Source organism: Thamnophis sirtalis, unplaced genomic scaffold (assembly GCF_051295495.1).
Source record: "Thamnophis sirtalis isolate CommonGarterSnake01/CBP01778 unplaced genomic scaffold, rThaSir2_p1.2 scaffold_3, whole genome shotgun sequence".
In the NCBI taxonomy this organism is placed as follows: domain Eukaryota; kingdom Metazoa; phylum Chordata; class Lepidosauria; order Squamata; family Natricidae; genus Thamnophis; species Thamnophis sirtalis.
The window spans coordinates 85,682,964-85,700,906 of record NW_028261383.1 but is presented as its reverse complement, the minus strand read 5'-3'; the positions used below and the strand labels follow the sequence as shown (position 1 = coordinate 85,700,906).

Below are 17,943 nucleotides of genomic sequence, written 5' to 3'. Positions count from 1 at the left end.
AAAGAGTAGTCCCAAAGGTGCTTTTTCTAAAAAGCAACTGGACTTTCTTGGGGTTTTTTTCTTTGAAAAGTTTCATTTCCCATCCAAGAAGCTTTTTCAGCTCTGAAATTCAGAACTGGCAGGAGGAAATTTATTATTCTTTAATAACTTTATGACAATAAGAGGTTTAGCAGGCAAGATATTTCCAGCTGGGTGATGTGACAAATCTCACTTATGAAATTCTATCTGCAATGCATTTCAATAGTGTCTACATAGTACGAAATGAATGTATTGCATGTTAACTATTTTTTCCTGCAACTGATTTCTTCTTGAAATCTACCTTGTCTCTGCTTATCACATCCATTTTAGAAACACAAAAGCCACCTCAGTTGTGACTGTACTCAAAGCTAAATGTGCCTTACATTTAAGGCCTTATACAGGAAGATGTTTTCAATTAGCTTTCCTCAAATCTGTAAATTGGAAGAAAATTAAGCCAGCACAAATTGTTCTACCCCCATAGTCTATTCTTGCCATGCATCCACAATGGATTATTGTCATCTGTACAGATATCTTGTGAGAAACTATAAGGACACTAATTAGTGCAGGATTCAATTTTGGTCAGTCAATGGGACCAGAGGTTTAGACTCCAATTAGAGCTTTCCCTTACTATAGTTCTATTCCTAGTCAATACCTATTTCACTTAGTGGAATAAGTCACCTTCATTCACTATTGTATTCAGAACTTTTATCAGGGAGGTACTTATAAACTCTAGCTGCTCTGTCCAATAACCCCCCCCCCCATAATTTCTTTGTTTTAATATTGTTAATTTATTGATCCTCTCCTAGACATCTGACTGGTATTCCCACTGCAGAATTATACCTATGAAATAAAATGGAATAAGACAAACCACTTTCTCTGACACTGACATAGGCTACTTGTGTTTTTAATTTTTTTTAAAATTTATTAAAGTTTATTATTAGAAATGGTGGATAATATTTGTAGCTTGGGTGATAGATGTTGGTGGTTGCTTGTTCCCTGAGCATGTTGGTTAGTTTCCAAACATTTCACAAGCAGACTAAGTAACATCAGCAGTGAAACTTTGGTTGAATTGTCTTGTTTCAGTTCTCCTCTGCTTATATAGGTCTTATGTGGTCAGTTGGTCATGTGACCGACGTGAGAATCATCTGGGGGTTGGGATCACCCTGCCTGGAACCGAGGTCATTCTGGCTGGAGGTCATGTAAGTTGGCTGGTGGTTGACACTGTCATTGGATGATCACTCAATTGATCCAACTTCTTACAGATTGATAGGCTGGTTGCAGATCTATGTGTTTGTTGATTGACCTATTCAACAAACACATCAATCTGAAACCAGCCTACAAGTCTGTAAGAAGTCAAATCAATCGATTAACCAACCAATGACAGCATCGACCACCATCTGACTCATATGACCTCCAGCCAGAGTGACCTCACCACCAGATGACCCTCACATGGCATGACTAGTCAATCACTGACCACATAAAACTTATAAAAACAGAAGAGAACTGAAACAAGACACTTCAACCAAAGTTCTGTTGATTATGTTACCTAGTCTGGGGATTAAATATTCAGACACTGAACAACAAGCTCAGAGAACAAACCAGCGCTAGCAAGGTTTATTATAGCGCAAAATATAATGAAAATAAAGATTAAAAAGAGGTGCGGGATGGAAAAAATGGAGAGAAAAAAAGGTGTTCATTTCCAACTCTTTCCAACACAATAAAATACTAATACAATTACAATATCATCTTTTTGAATTACCTAAATTGTTACAAGCCAGTTGTATAACTACACAATTATTAAATCTTCAAACTAAATTCTGATTTTTTTTCTATTTCTAGCATAAAAACCAGAAGCAATATTACAATAGAAACAAATAAAATATATCAATTTTAACCAAATCCATTTCTCTCTCCCCCCCCACCTGTTGTGGAAAGGGATACCTATTTCTATTTAGCCTTTTTAGTATTTCTAAATGATAATCATGTAAAGACCATTGAGAAGCTACAGCTGGTGCAGAGTGCAACGGCATGGTCCGTTCTTCAGGCTCCTAGAGTGGTCCATGTTACATCGCTATTTCATAAGCTGCACTGGCTGCCAGTTTGCTTCTGGGTGCAATTCAAGGTATTGGTTATCACCTGCATGGCATGGGTCTAGATTATTTGAGGAACCATCTCACCCCAATAAGGATGGCTATGGCAGCAGAAGGGGCACACTGTATGCCCCATTAGTCAAGGAGTTATGGCTAGTGGGTCCAAACACTCTTTGGAACCTCTTACCCTCAAAGGTAATGAACTATGACTAATGACAGACTGAAATAGAAAATATCCTGCCGCTATTTCCAAAAAGGCTGAGGGGGAAACCCATTCAGAAGGGATGAGGATTTCTAGCCTCTCCAAGAGCAGATGGTTCTCGGATTCCAATATTATTCAACACTTCTTCCTCTCTGAGCAATACCTTGAAGAGATCAATGAAACACTAAGATTTGATAACAGATGGTGAGACAAACAGCAAACCTTTCGCTAAAGCCTCCCATGAAGATTTTTGAGATCTTTCCCTAATTCTTATTTTCTGTTCTCTCTCTCTCCTTTGTGTATTCCTGCTTCATTAGATTGAGATGCTGAATTTGGTAGTGCAATATTGTATTCAATTAAATAAAGAAGCAAAGAGTTTAATCTGCACTGATTGCTATGGTTCATGTATACAACCTATTCAAATGATATATCAAAGGTGTAATTTGGGTGTGTGAGTGGCTATGTTGCTAAAACGGAGCAGCTGTTTGAATAAGAGGTAAACCCAGAGAACAGGAAAATAGTGATCCTTATTCAGTGGGCGGAAGATTTCTAGATCTTCTGTGGCAGCAATAATCCCCAAGAAAGAGAAATTGGGCAGAAGACTACCAATCTTTGGTTGGCACTGATAAAAATAGAGGGCATAAAACTGAAAGTCCCTATCATGCCTAAAAGTCCACCTGACAGAAGGTAGATGGAAGAATACTGCTTATATCCTTATAACTATAGCACAAGGCCAGGGGAAGGAGGAAGGATAGGTGCCCAGGTAACAACAAGTTTAAATACTTCAGGATGGCCTTCTACATGCCCAGGTCATCTTTCTGCTTGAGGAAAGTGATGTTAGGCTGTCATTGCCGACAGTCCTCACTGGTTCACAGCTAAGAAGAGGGTTGGGTTGCTTGTGGGAGGCCTTAGAAGTGTTTTAGCATTCTGAAGAACCAATTTATCTGCAGTCAATATTTTCCTCAGGGAGAGTTTCCTGATCTTGACATTTCAAGACACGTTCCAAGCACATATCTGCTATGTGCATCAAGTACATTGGAGAGAATGGGGCATCTTGGCACTGTAGTATGTAGGAGCGAGGATGAGTCTTAAATAGATATATTTCTAAGATAATGGACAAATTATTCACTGAAGTATGAAGCCCCTTTACCTCAGTGCAATAAATTCAAATGCCTGTAAGGCATTTAAAAAAAAATGAAAAAACAACCATAGCCATTTCTTGAGAAACAGATTCAGTTCTGCTTACACTGACTAAACAGCGACAACCACTACTTCCTTTTTTGCAGTTTTCTAAATGCAACATGTTGTTTTAACACATATAAATCGTTACTGGAAGTTTTCCTCTATCCATTACACCATTCCACATTTTTGACCATTTTTCAGACTTTGTGATAGTAAAACTCACTGTGTTTTAGAGGGAGTGGTGGTTCAAACAGACTTGCTTATATTTTCTGCATATCCTTGATTTCTCACCCAAAGGTTAATTTGATTTACATCTTAATTCAGCAGACATGTTATTGGGGAGAATAATGTATTTGCCTGAAGATACAACTATTCACTTAAAAACATACATTACAATAATATTACACAAACATTGCAGCTTGTACTGTGTAGGAAGGCATTTCCATGCTTGTTTGATAATGAATATAGTGATTATTATTATTTATTAATAAAGCTTTGGGATGCTTCAGATTCACGTTTGGTCAACTCTGGAGGATAATGTTGCTATGCCCCAGTTGGAAAAAAACATTTCTCCTGCCGTCCAAGATCTGGTGGCTTCCAACTCTGCCTGCCTTTCAAAATGTCTCCCTTCCGGCTCTGGATCAGAAGACTGTAAAGTACATTTTAATTGTTCGAATGTAGAAAATATGCTTGACACACTTATTGTTGTTCTTTATTTGTTTATTTTTATCTTAACTACTCCAAAATGCAGGTTGAACACTTGGCCATCTAAATTTAAATAAACAAATATTGTGGACAAATATGATTGTTGTTGAATAAGCTCAAACTTGAAAGGAATGCATATGCAAGGCTGTATCGAAATACACATTGTTCCAAGCAAGATATGTGTGAAGGGGTAGAGAAGTTGGTAGTCATCATATTTCTCTGAGAAGATTCTTATAATCTTTACAGTCATGAAGTAATCATGGAAAGGAACATTCTGTCAGATGATAACCACTGACCTTGGTAACATGATCTGTTATGCTAGGTCAGAGGTCTCCAACCCTGGCAGCTTTAAGACTTGGCGGACTTCCACTGCCAGAATTAATTCTGGCAGTTGAAGTCCACCAGGCTTAAAGTTGCCAGGGTTGGAGAACCCTGTGCTAGGTAACCAGAAGAACGGTCTTTTAGTATGTGTGAATTATGTAGAAAGAATATGGAGATGGCTTTAAAGAAGAAATGCAGTGACTATTATATAAACACCAGCTTATTCTGGAGAGACAGAAAGGAGTGAGTGAACATCTCAAGATTGCTCTATCTTGATTCTTTTTAATATAAAGAGAATATCTGTCAGGCTTTCAAGAGTCTGTTATTATACCCTATAACAATATAATTTTATTAGTTCATGTGACACCTATTTCATGACTGGGTTTATCTCAAAAGGCTGACAATTGGAGTGACTTGGTGAATGAGAGATACTAGGATCAGTGAAATAAACCTTTTAAAATCTATCAGTAGTTCCCAGAATTGTCAACTCCACAGTGATCAATCACTTGGGCCCTAGTGCTGCATAAAAAGATTCCTAATTTTATAACAGAGCGCAATGCCTTGTAACAGAAGCACACTGTTATGTTTAATGAAGTGTGAAGAGAATACACTACTATCCATGGGCATGCTTTTATTTATATTGAATTGCATGGAGCTCTTGTGTACATATCAACTCCATTCTGCCTGCAGGTTTCCATGATGCTATTAGCTTCCACCGTTCCCTAACAAATATAATAAAGAATAGTAACTTCCGAAGCTTTTAGCGTTCAAAGGGACTGAAGGTTGTGTATACAAGAGTAACACTAATGGAAAAAGTACACGATAGTAGCATACAGCAACCTGTTTTCTTGGATAATAAAGGCTCTTTGAATTCTGATAGTAGCAAAGTAGCTCTTTAAAGGTAGCAAGGGTGGAAAAGATCTAAGAATGTAGAGAACTGAGAGAAAAACTAGGGGGTTGGAATCAAGCCTTTGGGCCTTGCGGTCAAAGGTTAAGGGCATAAGAGTCCATCTCTGGAATGTCAGGTAATTAAGGCCAGAGCAACAGACCTGTCCTCATTATTTTGACTTTTGAGTTTGTCAAAGCCAGATACTCCTGCTCACTTCAGCATTCATTGGGGAAGCTTCTATCTTTAAAAAAAATAATCCAATCAGGGATGGCTGGCTTGGCATACATTTAATTGCAGATGCCCATTATACATTTTCACTTATGCTTTTCCCAGGGAAGACATAAACCTGCGTAAATTGATGCATATCCCTACATACTACTCTGAAGTCTATAGTTTAAAATTATCTAGCATCACTAGTACTGGAATAAATGGTTTAAATTAGTCCAAGGATGCATCTTATAGACATCATTGACACATTGTTATATACAAGCGTAAATATTCCTGTTGATTTTGTATTCTGACATATATACTTACTTTCACCAGCCCTTGATATATGAACCCCAGTGTTGCAAGGTTTGCACCAGGTTTTATAGAAGCTGCACATGATGTGCAATTTGTAGTACCTATTTCCAGGAGAATGTTGGTAAGGTGAGGGAAGTAGAGAAGGCAATCCAATCAATGACCATCAAAGCATTGCATGAATGTCTAAATTATTTTGCTCATAGGGATACTAGTAGAAGTAGTACTTAGACAAAGGGGACAAAAGCTCCCTTGAAATATTGTCAGACATTCTTTTCCCATTTTTAAGGGTAAGGGGAAAAACCTGACTGTTTTCAAATTGGTTTCACATTTTATGCTTCAAGAACTAAGTGAAAAGAGCATCTTGCCCCAAGGTTATCCTTCTCTTTTCATCAGCATTTTGATTAAAGCTCATCATGGTTTTTCCCCCCTTTCTTTCAATGGAGTAGATTGAAATCTCCTCAGACTGGACCTAGTATTTAATAAGAACCAGCTTTTGTCAGATTTGCTTTTTTCTTATAATGCTCCCTACACTTTCTTCTGTCAGTCTGATACTTGTGTGATCATTACTCTCTAGCAAGCTGTAGTTATGGACAGAGTCCATTAACTGATAAAAAATGTGGGGGGCATCCAAGATGTTATCCACGTCACGTTTTGCAAATATGAAGAAAAACAAAGCTCTGGTTGTAAGGATTCGCAATGAGAAGAGTACGTATGATATGTTTATCCTGTGGACAAGATGTAGACAGAAAATGTTTTGGTCACTTCTTATCTAATTGCAACAATGCCTCCATTAATGAGACAACTGGGGTGACAACTGTATTTACTATAATTGAACATGTAGTGATTTGTATAATATTAATACAGAAGACATTGAGCAATTATTTATTGTGAGGTGAGCCCATACTGCCTATGGGTTGGAGATAATGAAACTATCTCCTCTTCATTGGCTGAAGCTTTTATGTTATTAAGAAAGATTTCTTAAATCATTTCTGAAGACTACAACTAGAAGTGGGTGAAACAAGTTGTCTCCAAAGGTTCTCTATCTGTCCCTCTGCATCTGACAATATTGGATGACAAGACTTAGAAGTACCTTTTCTATTCCCTAACAAGCAGAATATAATCATGTTAAAGAAGAAGAAATCCAGTCACTTTCCACAATATGATCTTGAACAAATACAGTACCTATACAAATAGAACATTTTGAATCGCTTTGAAGTCCTGAGCTTCATTGATAAGGAACCAGAAGAATATGGAGTGAACATAAATAAATAATTAAGGATGGATATGAAAAGAGGTTGCCATAAATAATAGAGAGAAAGAGAAAAGCAAACTGGATGTAAGAACAAACCATGGAAATTGTCAAGAAGAGAAGTCAAAGTCAAGAAAGAAAGAAATATCCGAAGGAAATTCATCAAAAAATTTCAGAGAACTGTTAAAAGAGACAAGAAGCAGCATTATATTATAATTAACAACATTATAGTGATACTGAAAGTGGAAACAAACCTGCAAAATCAAAGAATGTTTTTCAAAAGAACTTCAGCGGAAGAGCTCAGAAGGAGGTCCTAACTCAAATTGCTATGTTCAAAGATGCCAATGGACAGATAGTAACCAATTCAAGATGGAAGGAGTTATATTAAAACTCTGGCCATAGATTAGAGGGCAATCTACATTCCAATGCCAAAAAAGAGAATCTTAACATAGTATGTAAACTATCACACTATAGCCTTAAATTCACAAGCTAGCAAAATAATGGTAACAACCGTTCAATGCAGATTAGACTCTACATAGAAAAAGAGATGCCAGATGTTCAAGCTGGTATTTAAAAAGGCAAAGAAATACAGGTCATCATTGCTAATGCACACTGGATAATTAAGTAAGCCAAAGAATACCAAAAAAACCACTATGTCTTCATTGATTATAGAAAAGTGTCAATTACATCAAGCTGTGCAATGGGTTCAGAAATTGGGGACTGCAAAAAAAAAATCTCATTGTCTTCATGAGAAACTTTTATACAGGAAGCCAAAGTATGGGTGCAGCATGGTGAAACAGACTAGTTCCAGGCTGGCAAAAGAGACAAGATTGTCTATCCTCCCCTTATTTATTTATTCTACCTATATAACTGAAGCTAGATTGGGAGAAGATCAGCATGGTTTTAAAATTAGAGGGAGAAACATCAATAGTCTGTGCTATGATGATTGCACTACTTTGACAACTGAAAGTACAAGGATCTGCAAGTTGAGTAAGGAAGGTTAAGGAGCACAGTGAAAAAAAATTGGGCAAAATACAAAGAAGACCAAAATAATAACAGGCAGAACAATCGGTCTTAGAATTTACAATGAAGATATTGAAATGGATAGCTTCTGCCTTTTAGGATGCAGGTTTTGACTAACTTTCTGTATTTGTTTCTTCTATGACTGGTAAGCTCTTGTGCTAGAGCTTTTTCTGAAATCCACCAATCACAGTTTCCTGATCCCAAATGAAGTAATCCTGAGGAAAAAAACATAGTTTCCCTGACCAATATGTTCAACATGCTCATCACCCAAATAATGATATCTACGAAATATGTAAAGATGGGGAGCTGAAATGTAGTGAAAATGGTAGAAGGAAACTTACCCAGATAGTAAATGTGTTTTCAAATAATGGCAGGAAAAATCATGGCTGGTGAACCTTGGACTAGGTGCTGCTGCATTACAGCTCTCAAGGATTTTAATCATTATGGACATGATGAGGGACACCAGAGGTTTACAAAAGATCCTTTTAGAGTGCACTGAGCACACCACATCTTAGATTAAAATTTTACATAGGACTTTATTATACCACCCAAGTTCTCCAAATAGTGGTGGGATTCAGCCAGTTCGCACCAGTTAGGGAGAACCGGTTGTTAACTTTCTGAGCAGTTTGGTGAATTGGTTGTTGGAAGAAATCATTAGGGCAGAGAACCGGTTGTTAAATTATTTGAATCCCACCACTGTCTCCAATGTATCACTGTGTTAAATCTAACTTCCTAGGACCAGTGAGTTGGCTGAGCCTATAAACAAGTCTTTGGAGTTCAGTGGAATGCAGTCCTTGTTTCCCTCTAAAGGTTTTGCCTTTGTTGGAGATTATGTGCTTTGTCTGGAGATTTGTTGGGGGTTATATGCTGCCTCCCTACATAACTACAGTTGCACAGGAAAATTGCTCTCAAGCTCTAAACTCAGCTTCAAGTTCTGGTTTAAATTAATATTGCTGTGGAGCACTAAGCTGAGTTCCCAAGTGAAGCTCCAGGAATGAATCAAACAGGCTTGGCTACTTCCTATGGCTTGTGGTCCTAGCAGCTAAATGTTAGCCCTGTTTCTTGACTGTAGCTGTTGAAGTTGATCGAATGTCACTTCACAATTGCTTCTCTGTTTACTTGGGATGTCAATTCCTCTCACCTGCCCATACACCACCTGGTGTGGCTTCCCTTTCCTAGGTTCAGGGCATGGGCTGAATAAGTTGACTCCCTCTGGATGTGGCAGATCCTTGGAAAACCCAGTGTATGGCTAAATTAGCTAGCCATGGATGCTATTATGCCAGTCAAGTAGCAATAGCAATAGCATTTACACTTATATGCTGCTTCATAGTGCTTTCACAGTCCTTTCTAAGCAGTTTCTAGAGTCAGCCTATTGCCCCCAACAATCTGGGTCCTCATTTGGTGAGATTTGAACTGCTGAACTGCAGCTAGCAGTCAGCTGAAGTAGCCAGCAGTACTGCACTGTGACCACTGCAACATCTTGTCTCTTAGTAGCTGGATTTAGTGAATCAGCTGGCCCCATTGGTGTAGATACCTGAGTGAAGAGTCTATGCTGTCTGCTCTGCCTCTTTCAGCAGTTCTGGGATGGGGTGTGTGATGGGGATGTGTTTGAGAGTTGTCCCTTCAAGAGAAAAGACTTGGTAGGAGTCTTGGGGGAATGAATCATGTCTAGTCCTGGGAATGGGGAAGGATTTCTACCTGGTAGCAGCTGCTCAAAACAGTGTTTCAGCATTGTTTTTTCCAAGCACAGAGGATACTTTAAATTTCTCTGTCCCCACCCCCACCCCGTATTGTGGACCTCAAATAGCCCATTTTAATCAGTGATCTCTGATTAATTTTCTATTCATTATATTTCTATTCAAATATCATGTTTGTTATATTATAACCACAACGTGTGCATAGTCCCTTGATCGCAAACATTGTGAAATTTTAAAGGGGATACATTTTTTTAAAAAGAGAGAGATTCTGTAAATATAAAAAATTAGATCAAGACAAATTTGTTTAAAGTACACTTTATATGTCAGAAGTGAACCTGTATAGTGATTAAGTTGTTGGCTGGTAAACCACTAGAGATTTGTAGCCAGTAGCTGTTTCTCAAGCCAACATACTTCACAAGGGTTATTTTGGCTTGAAAGGTTAAAAGAAGAATCTTTACTTATGTCTTTCTGACCTTCTGGAAGAAAGATGATCCTGAAAAAAAAGAAAAATCCAACAGTGGGAGTTCAGTGGTGAGAAAGTCTTACACTTAGGAGGAAAAACCAAACACATAGGTACCTGCCTCAACAGTAGAAACTGTGAGAGAGATCTAGGTGTGTTCTACTAGGCTAGGGATGGGGAACTATGGGCCTTTATGACCTGTGGACCTCAACTCCCAGAATTCTTGAGCTAGCATGGAACCAGAGTACCATCACTGGATATTTTCACAGACAGATTGGACTGGGCTGCTATAAAGTCTCCTGCTCTATCCCTTCACACATATCTTGCTTGAGCATGAGGCTGGACTAGAAAACCTCCAAGGTCCCTTCCAGCTCTATGATCCTACATTCTATGAAATGAATGGTAGCTCAGGAATCAATATTTTTCCCTCTGATTCATGTCCATTGACTCCATTGACTCACTGGAGAAGAGTCTAATGCTGGGAAGGATTGAGGACAAAAGAAGAAGGGTATTATATCTTCACAAAGACACAGGAGGCTCGAAGGTAACTGTAACCATTTAATGCAGTAGTAACATTGTAACAATTAACACAAAGTAGACCGGGCAGAATGCGCGGTAGATAGGAATGTCTGAACAGTAGACAGGGCGGTCTGTACAGTAGACCGGTAACTTCAGCGGCTACGAAGTAGATCGGGGAGCTGTTGGAAATATTCTGCCTTTTATACTTGGCTGGACTCGCGCTTGACAGCTCGGCAACTGATAGGCGCGTCGGATTGGCTAAGACGCGCCTGGCTGCTACCGAGCTGTCATTCGCAAGTGCGAGGACTTGTGAATGCTATATAACAAAGGGGACAACAGAGAATGAGGTGGCTGGGTAGAGTCACCAAAGCAGTAGGCATGAGCTTAAATAGATTCCAAAAGATGTTAGAGGGCAGGAAGGCCTAGAGGAATATTGTCCATGGAGTTATCAGTATCATTTGATACTGAAGAGCAGCAGAAACATCTTCCCTAGTAATTTTGTCCCTTTGTATCATAATGCAAAAGTCATAATAAAATGAACACTCACTTAAGAGTGTTTCAAAGGTCAGACTGAGGTTAGCGATTTGGAAAAGAAAGGCACATTTGCCTTTTTAAAACTTGTATGCTATAGGAAATAAACTCCTCTCATTATGCTAAAAATTAGAAACATAAACATTTTATTCTTCAAATAAGAGATATAGTGTTCTTATGTACTGGAGAGAGTTCTGAAGTGTTTTAACTTCTGGTACTCGGCCCTGAGTTCCTGTGAATTCCATTCTGTTTGAAGTAGAAAATGGCTCTCTTCTGTAATTGAAAAATATTTGCTGTCTTCTCTCCAACCACAAGTTTTATCCTCCACTGCACAGATCCATGTTGATGGATCTCAGACATTAGGAATGACAACCATGCTTGTTTCCTAAACATTGTTTTTATTTTCTTTCTTTCTTTGTTAAGTTAAAGAGATTGGTGACCTGACTGCATATGCAAATATGGAGCATAAAAATGATTTTCAGTAGAGATGACATGTTAAATTTAGATAAAAGCATTATAATTTTGAGAAACAGTAAAAGTATTAAGGTCTCGAGTTCCGTAGTTGTGAAGTTGGCTTTTAGACTCTCAATTTCAGAGACTGTCTCTATCTATCCATCTATCTCATCAAATCTCTATCTATCCATTTTTCTCATCTAATATCTATCTATCCATCTATCTATCTATCACATCTTCTCTCTGTCTCTGTCTCTCTCTCTCTCTCTTTCTATCTCATCTATCTACTTACCTACCTACCTATCATCTATCTATCTCTACTGGTATCTATCATTTATCATCCACATATCTTTATCTATCAAATATGGATATGATTCTCCTCACAATTGCCATCTTTTTAGATTTCAAAGTGAATTTAAATATAGAAAAGAATTATATATAGGAAAGAAACAGCTGTTTCTTTCATTATTTTGATAAAATACATCTAGCTGCATAATTATGAAGACAATGAAAATCCACATTGTTGCATATAAAATTATATTTGTTAACATAGATAAATAAAAATATAGAAATATTCTTAATTTAAGATTAACTCTGATACATGCTTACGAATGTCACAATAATAACTTGATATGGTGTATTTGTGTAAATGGGTGTGCATGTGTGCTTGTGCCTGCAGAAAGTCTGCATGCAGTGGAAAACTTCATCTCATTTGCTTTTTTAAATTTAAAACAGGCTTCATAAGTATACATTTGAAAAACACTTTTTTATATATAAAGTTTTTTTTTTAATTTTTTGTTCTCTATATACAATTATAGGTATACATTCACATAGTTATTCTTCTTTTTTTTACATTCATGGTTATACATTTGTCATTCCATTTATAGAATTATACTATTCCATTTGGGTTGCTTTGTTTACCATCCCTCGCCTGTTTTGACACCACCTTCTTCTCCCTTTCTTTTCTCCCTCCCTCCCTTCTCTACTTCCTTCCTTCCTCCTTTCCCTTCCTTCTTCCCTTACCTCTCCCCTCCTCCTCTCTTCCTTTTCCCCTTCCTGCCCTCTCTCCTTCTCTTCTTCTCTCCTTCTCCTTTCCATCTTCCTCTCCTCCTCTATCTTCCTTCCCTCCTCTTCTCCTCTCCTCCTTTCTCTCCCTCCCACCCTTTTCTACTTTCTTCTTTCCTCCTCTCCTTTCCCTTCCTTCTTCTCCTCCTTCTCCCCTCTTTCTCTCTACCCCTTCCCCTTCCTATCCTCTCTCCTTCTCTCCTTCTCCCTTCCATCTTCCTCTTCTCACCACTCTCTTTCTTCCCTCCTTTTCCTCTCATTTCCTCTCCTCCTCTCTTCCTTACTTTTTCTATTGTTGCAGTTGTCTCTTCCAGCTCTTAATTTATATTTACTTGGGGTCGTATTTCTGCAAACCCAAAAATCGTTGAATATCATTTCTTGTTCCTTTTCTCTCTCTCTCTCTTTTTAAACAAAGAATATTTTTCTTTTTTGGACAAAGACAGAAAACACATAACACATAGAACTTTCTTCAATCACATACAGCATGTCGTTTGGTTGCAGAGTTTTTGTGCATCATTTCCATAGTCCTCACTTTCAATTGTATATAAAATCACAAATTATCAATCTAGTATATATGTATACATTAGTATCATTGTACATCATTTATTTGACTATAATTATTATTCCTTCATTTTGAACGAAATATTCTAGGTATTGGATTCATTTATATTATAACACTTCATTACATCATCCTAAATATATTCAATGATCATATACCTTTGTATTGTTATTTGTATTATTCTATTGTTCTTATATTATAAAAATTCTCCAACATTTTTCATTTTCATGTTTGTCTATCTAACCACTAGTAAAATAAATCCCATACCTTATAAAATTGTTCATCTTTTTGTTCTCTAATTTCAAATGTCAATTTATTCATTTCAAACAAATTCTCATATCATCAATCCAATATATTATATAAAAAGTTATTATAATTATTAAACATTCATTTGACTATAAATTGCTTTTACATCCTTTTGTATGAAATATTCTAAATTTGAAGTAAAACTATATAATGGCATTCCATTAAATCCTCCTAAAATCATCCAGTGACGTTACATCTTTATAACATATTCTATGTGTATGTATGTGTATTTGCATGCATTGTTATCATTATTACTCATTTATGTGACTATAAGTATTCTCACACCATTTTATACATAATATACTAAATTTAACTAAGTTTGACTTAATTTTTTTATAAACTTTCATTATATCAACCTGTGTCTTTCCAGTAGTAGTGCAGTTTTATATCTCGTGCCATTTGTAGAATTAATGTTCTGGTTAATTTTTTTGGTAGGTCTTATATGGACTTCTTTTCGCAACTTGTTGCTCGTTGCATATCTTATGAACACTCAAAACCCTCCATCTGTTCCTTCCATCAACTTATCTTTGGTTATCACCAATGTTTCTGTCAAGATTTCTCTCCTTACTTCCATCAATTTTTTTCTCTTTTCTTCTTCTGTACTTTGAAGTCTGAGATAGAGTTCTGGTCCATCTATCTCCCCTTTCCATGGTCCACTCTTGCTATTTCCAACCACGCTCAATTTACTGTCAGTATCAACAATTTTCTTATCCCTTTGCTCCTTTTTCCTTCAATTTTTGGAACTCTGTCCGCAACTTTCTTCATTTGATAAATGTCCTCAATTCTCCCTTCTCTTTTTGCTGTTCTTCATTCTACATTCTATATTCTCTTCTCAATTTTCTCTGTTATTGCTAATATTTTTTGAATTTCAAACATAATTATTTGCAATGTTAATGTTTCTTTTTCATGTTGCACCATTTTTCCAATTTATAAACACTGCCACTATAGCATTCAAAGCTTTTTGTTATATTTCAAGCAAGTTCATTATAATATTTCAGGTCAAGGCTATGTCTTCACTCCAATCCAGCTACTGATAGGGCTCCCAAAGAACACCTGTGTGAAGAATCTGTGGTCTTCCTGCTATCACTCTCAATAAACAAACTGAAAAGCCTTGAAATGTAAATCCAATGATCAAAGAGAAGGGGAAAAACAATATTTCCAAGCCTCCAGCCTCTAAGTAGCAGTGTTACTTTTTTCTCTGCTGTTACAGCCTTCTTTATATTCCAAATTTACAGAGAAAAATTCTTAAGAGAAAAACAATCCAATCAAGCATTGTAAAAGAATAAATTTTTAAACCACAAGTATATATATTTTAAAAAATTAAAAGAATAAAAAGTAGAAGAAAAACTTGCGGCTTTTTCACACTTCTGATGGGCCGCTCATGCTTGTAGCTGAATGGGAAGAAGAAACACCGGACAAATCCTTCTTGTGATGAACTCTGGCCCCGAGCAATGCCCGGGAGAGCCTTTTTATTAGTCCCAAACAAAGGAAAGGTGTATACAATATTACATCAACAAGCACATGACTAAATAATCCAATGATAAATATACAGCGTGGCAAAAAGCTTCGTCTCTGGGCAAAAGAGGGGGTGCGTGGCAAGGGGGGCTGCTTCTTCCCCCCCGGCAGGAGAAGAGAGATAAGGAATAGGGAGGGGGAAGGGAGGAAAGTGAGCAGCTCCGCATTCCTGTCTTTGAAGTGCTAACTGCTACTTTGAAGTGCTAACTGCTAGATAAATGCTGGTACAGAAAGGCACACTAATTAATCAAGAATGTTTTTGTTAGTATCCATCTTTGGCCTATATTTTCCAGACAGCCTTGGCCGTCCTATATACAGAGATAGCAATGGGTCTCAACATCTCCTCATTTTTGTTTTAAAATGAGAAGGAGGAAAGCAAACATATCAAAATGCAGATTCTTCATCATCACTGGTTATAGCAAACACCTTTACAAACGAATTGTTGTCCAACTCATGGTCGTCCTCAGCGTCCAGAAGGGACTTAGTTTCGTGGATAAGCACGTTCTTCCTAGCTGAGGAAAAAAGGCCTTTGAATAGCTGAAATAGGGAGGGTAGGCATTGAATGCAGCAGCAAAGGGACACGAGCGCTACTATAATACATATAATGGAGGAAAAAATGCTTCTTAACCAGGAGCCATCCGGTAGCCAGGACCACAGACCATCCCACCAGGCTGGCAGGACGTCTTCTCGAATCTGGGAAGCCAACTCCTTTAAGGAACTGATCTGATGCTTAACCAAGTGAGAGGTGTCTGACAGGTTAAAACAACACATGTTTTTGACAGATTCACAGCCTAGATGATGTACCAGTAACAGAAAATCAATGGCAGCACGGTTGTCTAAGACAGCATGTCTGATCTCTGCCTGTTCCATATTCAAGGCAGCTATGGCTGCAGATGTGATGTTTATAGTTTTTGCAAGGGAACAGGCAATGCGATGGGCTGTCCTGTGGTTATGCATTGCTAATGCCGGAACACCAACTATAGAGGTAGCAAGGGAAAGATATTCAGCCTCGTTAAAAAGATTAATTGAGCTGTCACATGTTTCATCAAGGACTACCGACCTCTGTGGTCGTGAAGTGAGGTCCTGTTTGGTTGGTAGAACCGCAGTGAGGCGACTCAGACAGCAACGTGTATCTGATAGATTAGCAGGTATGTAATTAAAAGTTTTTTGACCACATGTGAAAAACCAACCAGCAGGAAGCAGAACGTGAGCCCGGTTATAGGAAATGTTCTCGTAGGTGGAACAGTTGGCGGGAAAGATTCCCGTGGGCATACAGGATTGTGTGAGAGAAGCAGTACAATTTTGAATGCGTGCACATGTAACGTTGGGTCCACTAGCTACAAAGGGTGTGGTGAGAGACATGGCATCAGCTGGGAGCCGTCTTGTGAAAGGGCCCCACACCATAGAGTCACCGTAATTAACTTCCTTCCTTTTTTTAAACATTGCTAGCTGGGTGTCTTTTAAAATAACCGAAAGAGGTGTGCAAACTGGTATTAAACAATTCCCTAATAACATGTTCAGGTCCACAGCTTCGCTTAGGCAAAAATTGGATACGTTTGCCTGTTCTGCCAAACGCATCCACAGGTTGTATGTCATTCGAGTGTGCAGACTGTGAGAAGCAGCTGACCTTTTCACCCTGTGTGTGAGAGATCTAGTAGGCACATGTAATGGTTCCTGTAACTTGTAAGAGGCACGATGGGAAATTTCACAGCGTATAAAAAGTGCAAGCAATACTAAAACTATGCCACACAGTGAAAAAATAACATAATGATATGAGAAAGTTCTAAAACTAAAAGGTTTCATACACTCCTGCCACCGCGACAGGGGATAACCTGGAGGTCTTCTTCGAAATAAGGGACATCCTTCTGGTGGCGAATACGGTGGAGGGTGTCCTTCCCCGTTTTCCTGGTCGGGGCAGGAAACAGCCTCTGTGTTCTCATATGGTGGAGGGTGTCCTGGCCCGTTCTCCAGGACAGGCCAGGAGGCAACCTCCACAAGCTGTACCTCATTTGGGGACTGACGGACGATCGCCATCCCTGGAAGTGTGTGGTGATGATTTAGGAAGAAAAGGTCTTACGTGTCTTCCTGGCACCCAGAGCACCTTGTCTTTTAGTTGAATGGCAGCGTAGCCCCGTCCCCAAGTGATCAGGTCAGCAGGTCCTCGCCACGTCAGGTCAGGCAGGCAGCGATAGTAGACAGGTGGACGGGGGGTGTCTGCAGTAGGTGGAGCTGCAAAATGACGAGTCGCTGCTGAGGATGGTGGGCTGCCGGTAAGATTTAAAAAATTCAGGGTATAAAGGCAGAGGTTAAGCGTGTCTTGCACTGCTGGGAGGCCAGGGGGTATTTTTCCCCTATTGCCAATATATCTGTCCAGGGCATGTTTTAATGTCTGGTTGGCGCGCTCAGCCAACGCCTGACCCTGGCTGTTATAAGGAATGCCAAATTTATGTACAATGCCCCATTGGTTACAAAAGGCAGCGAAGGCTGCACTTGTGTAAGCAGGGCCATTGTCTGTTTTTAATTCTTTTGGGCGTCCCAGCGATGCAAAGGTCCGAATACAATGATTAATAACATGTTTGGTGGCTTCGCCCCTTTGGGGGGATGCCATAATGTAGCCTGAATACGTGTCAATGGAAA

The 17,943-nt window shown here is 38.5% G+C and overlaps 1 protein-coding gene across 1 annotated transcript; it reads right to left on the bottom strand.

Annotated features, from left to right (window-relative positions):
- Positions 1-15,214: 15,214 nt before the first annotated feature.
- LOC148048048 (uncharacterized) lies at positions 15,215-17,340 on the bottom strand. The gene has a single exon (XM_087708226.1). It carries the CDS (start codon positions 17,338-17,340, stop codon positions 15,691-15,693), a length of 1,650 nt encoding a protein of 549 aa, XP_087564352.1. The 3' UTR covers positions 15,215-15,690.
- Positions 17,341-17,943: the final 603 nt, after the last annotated feature.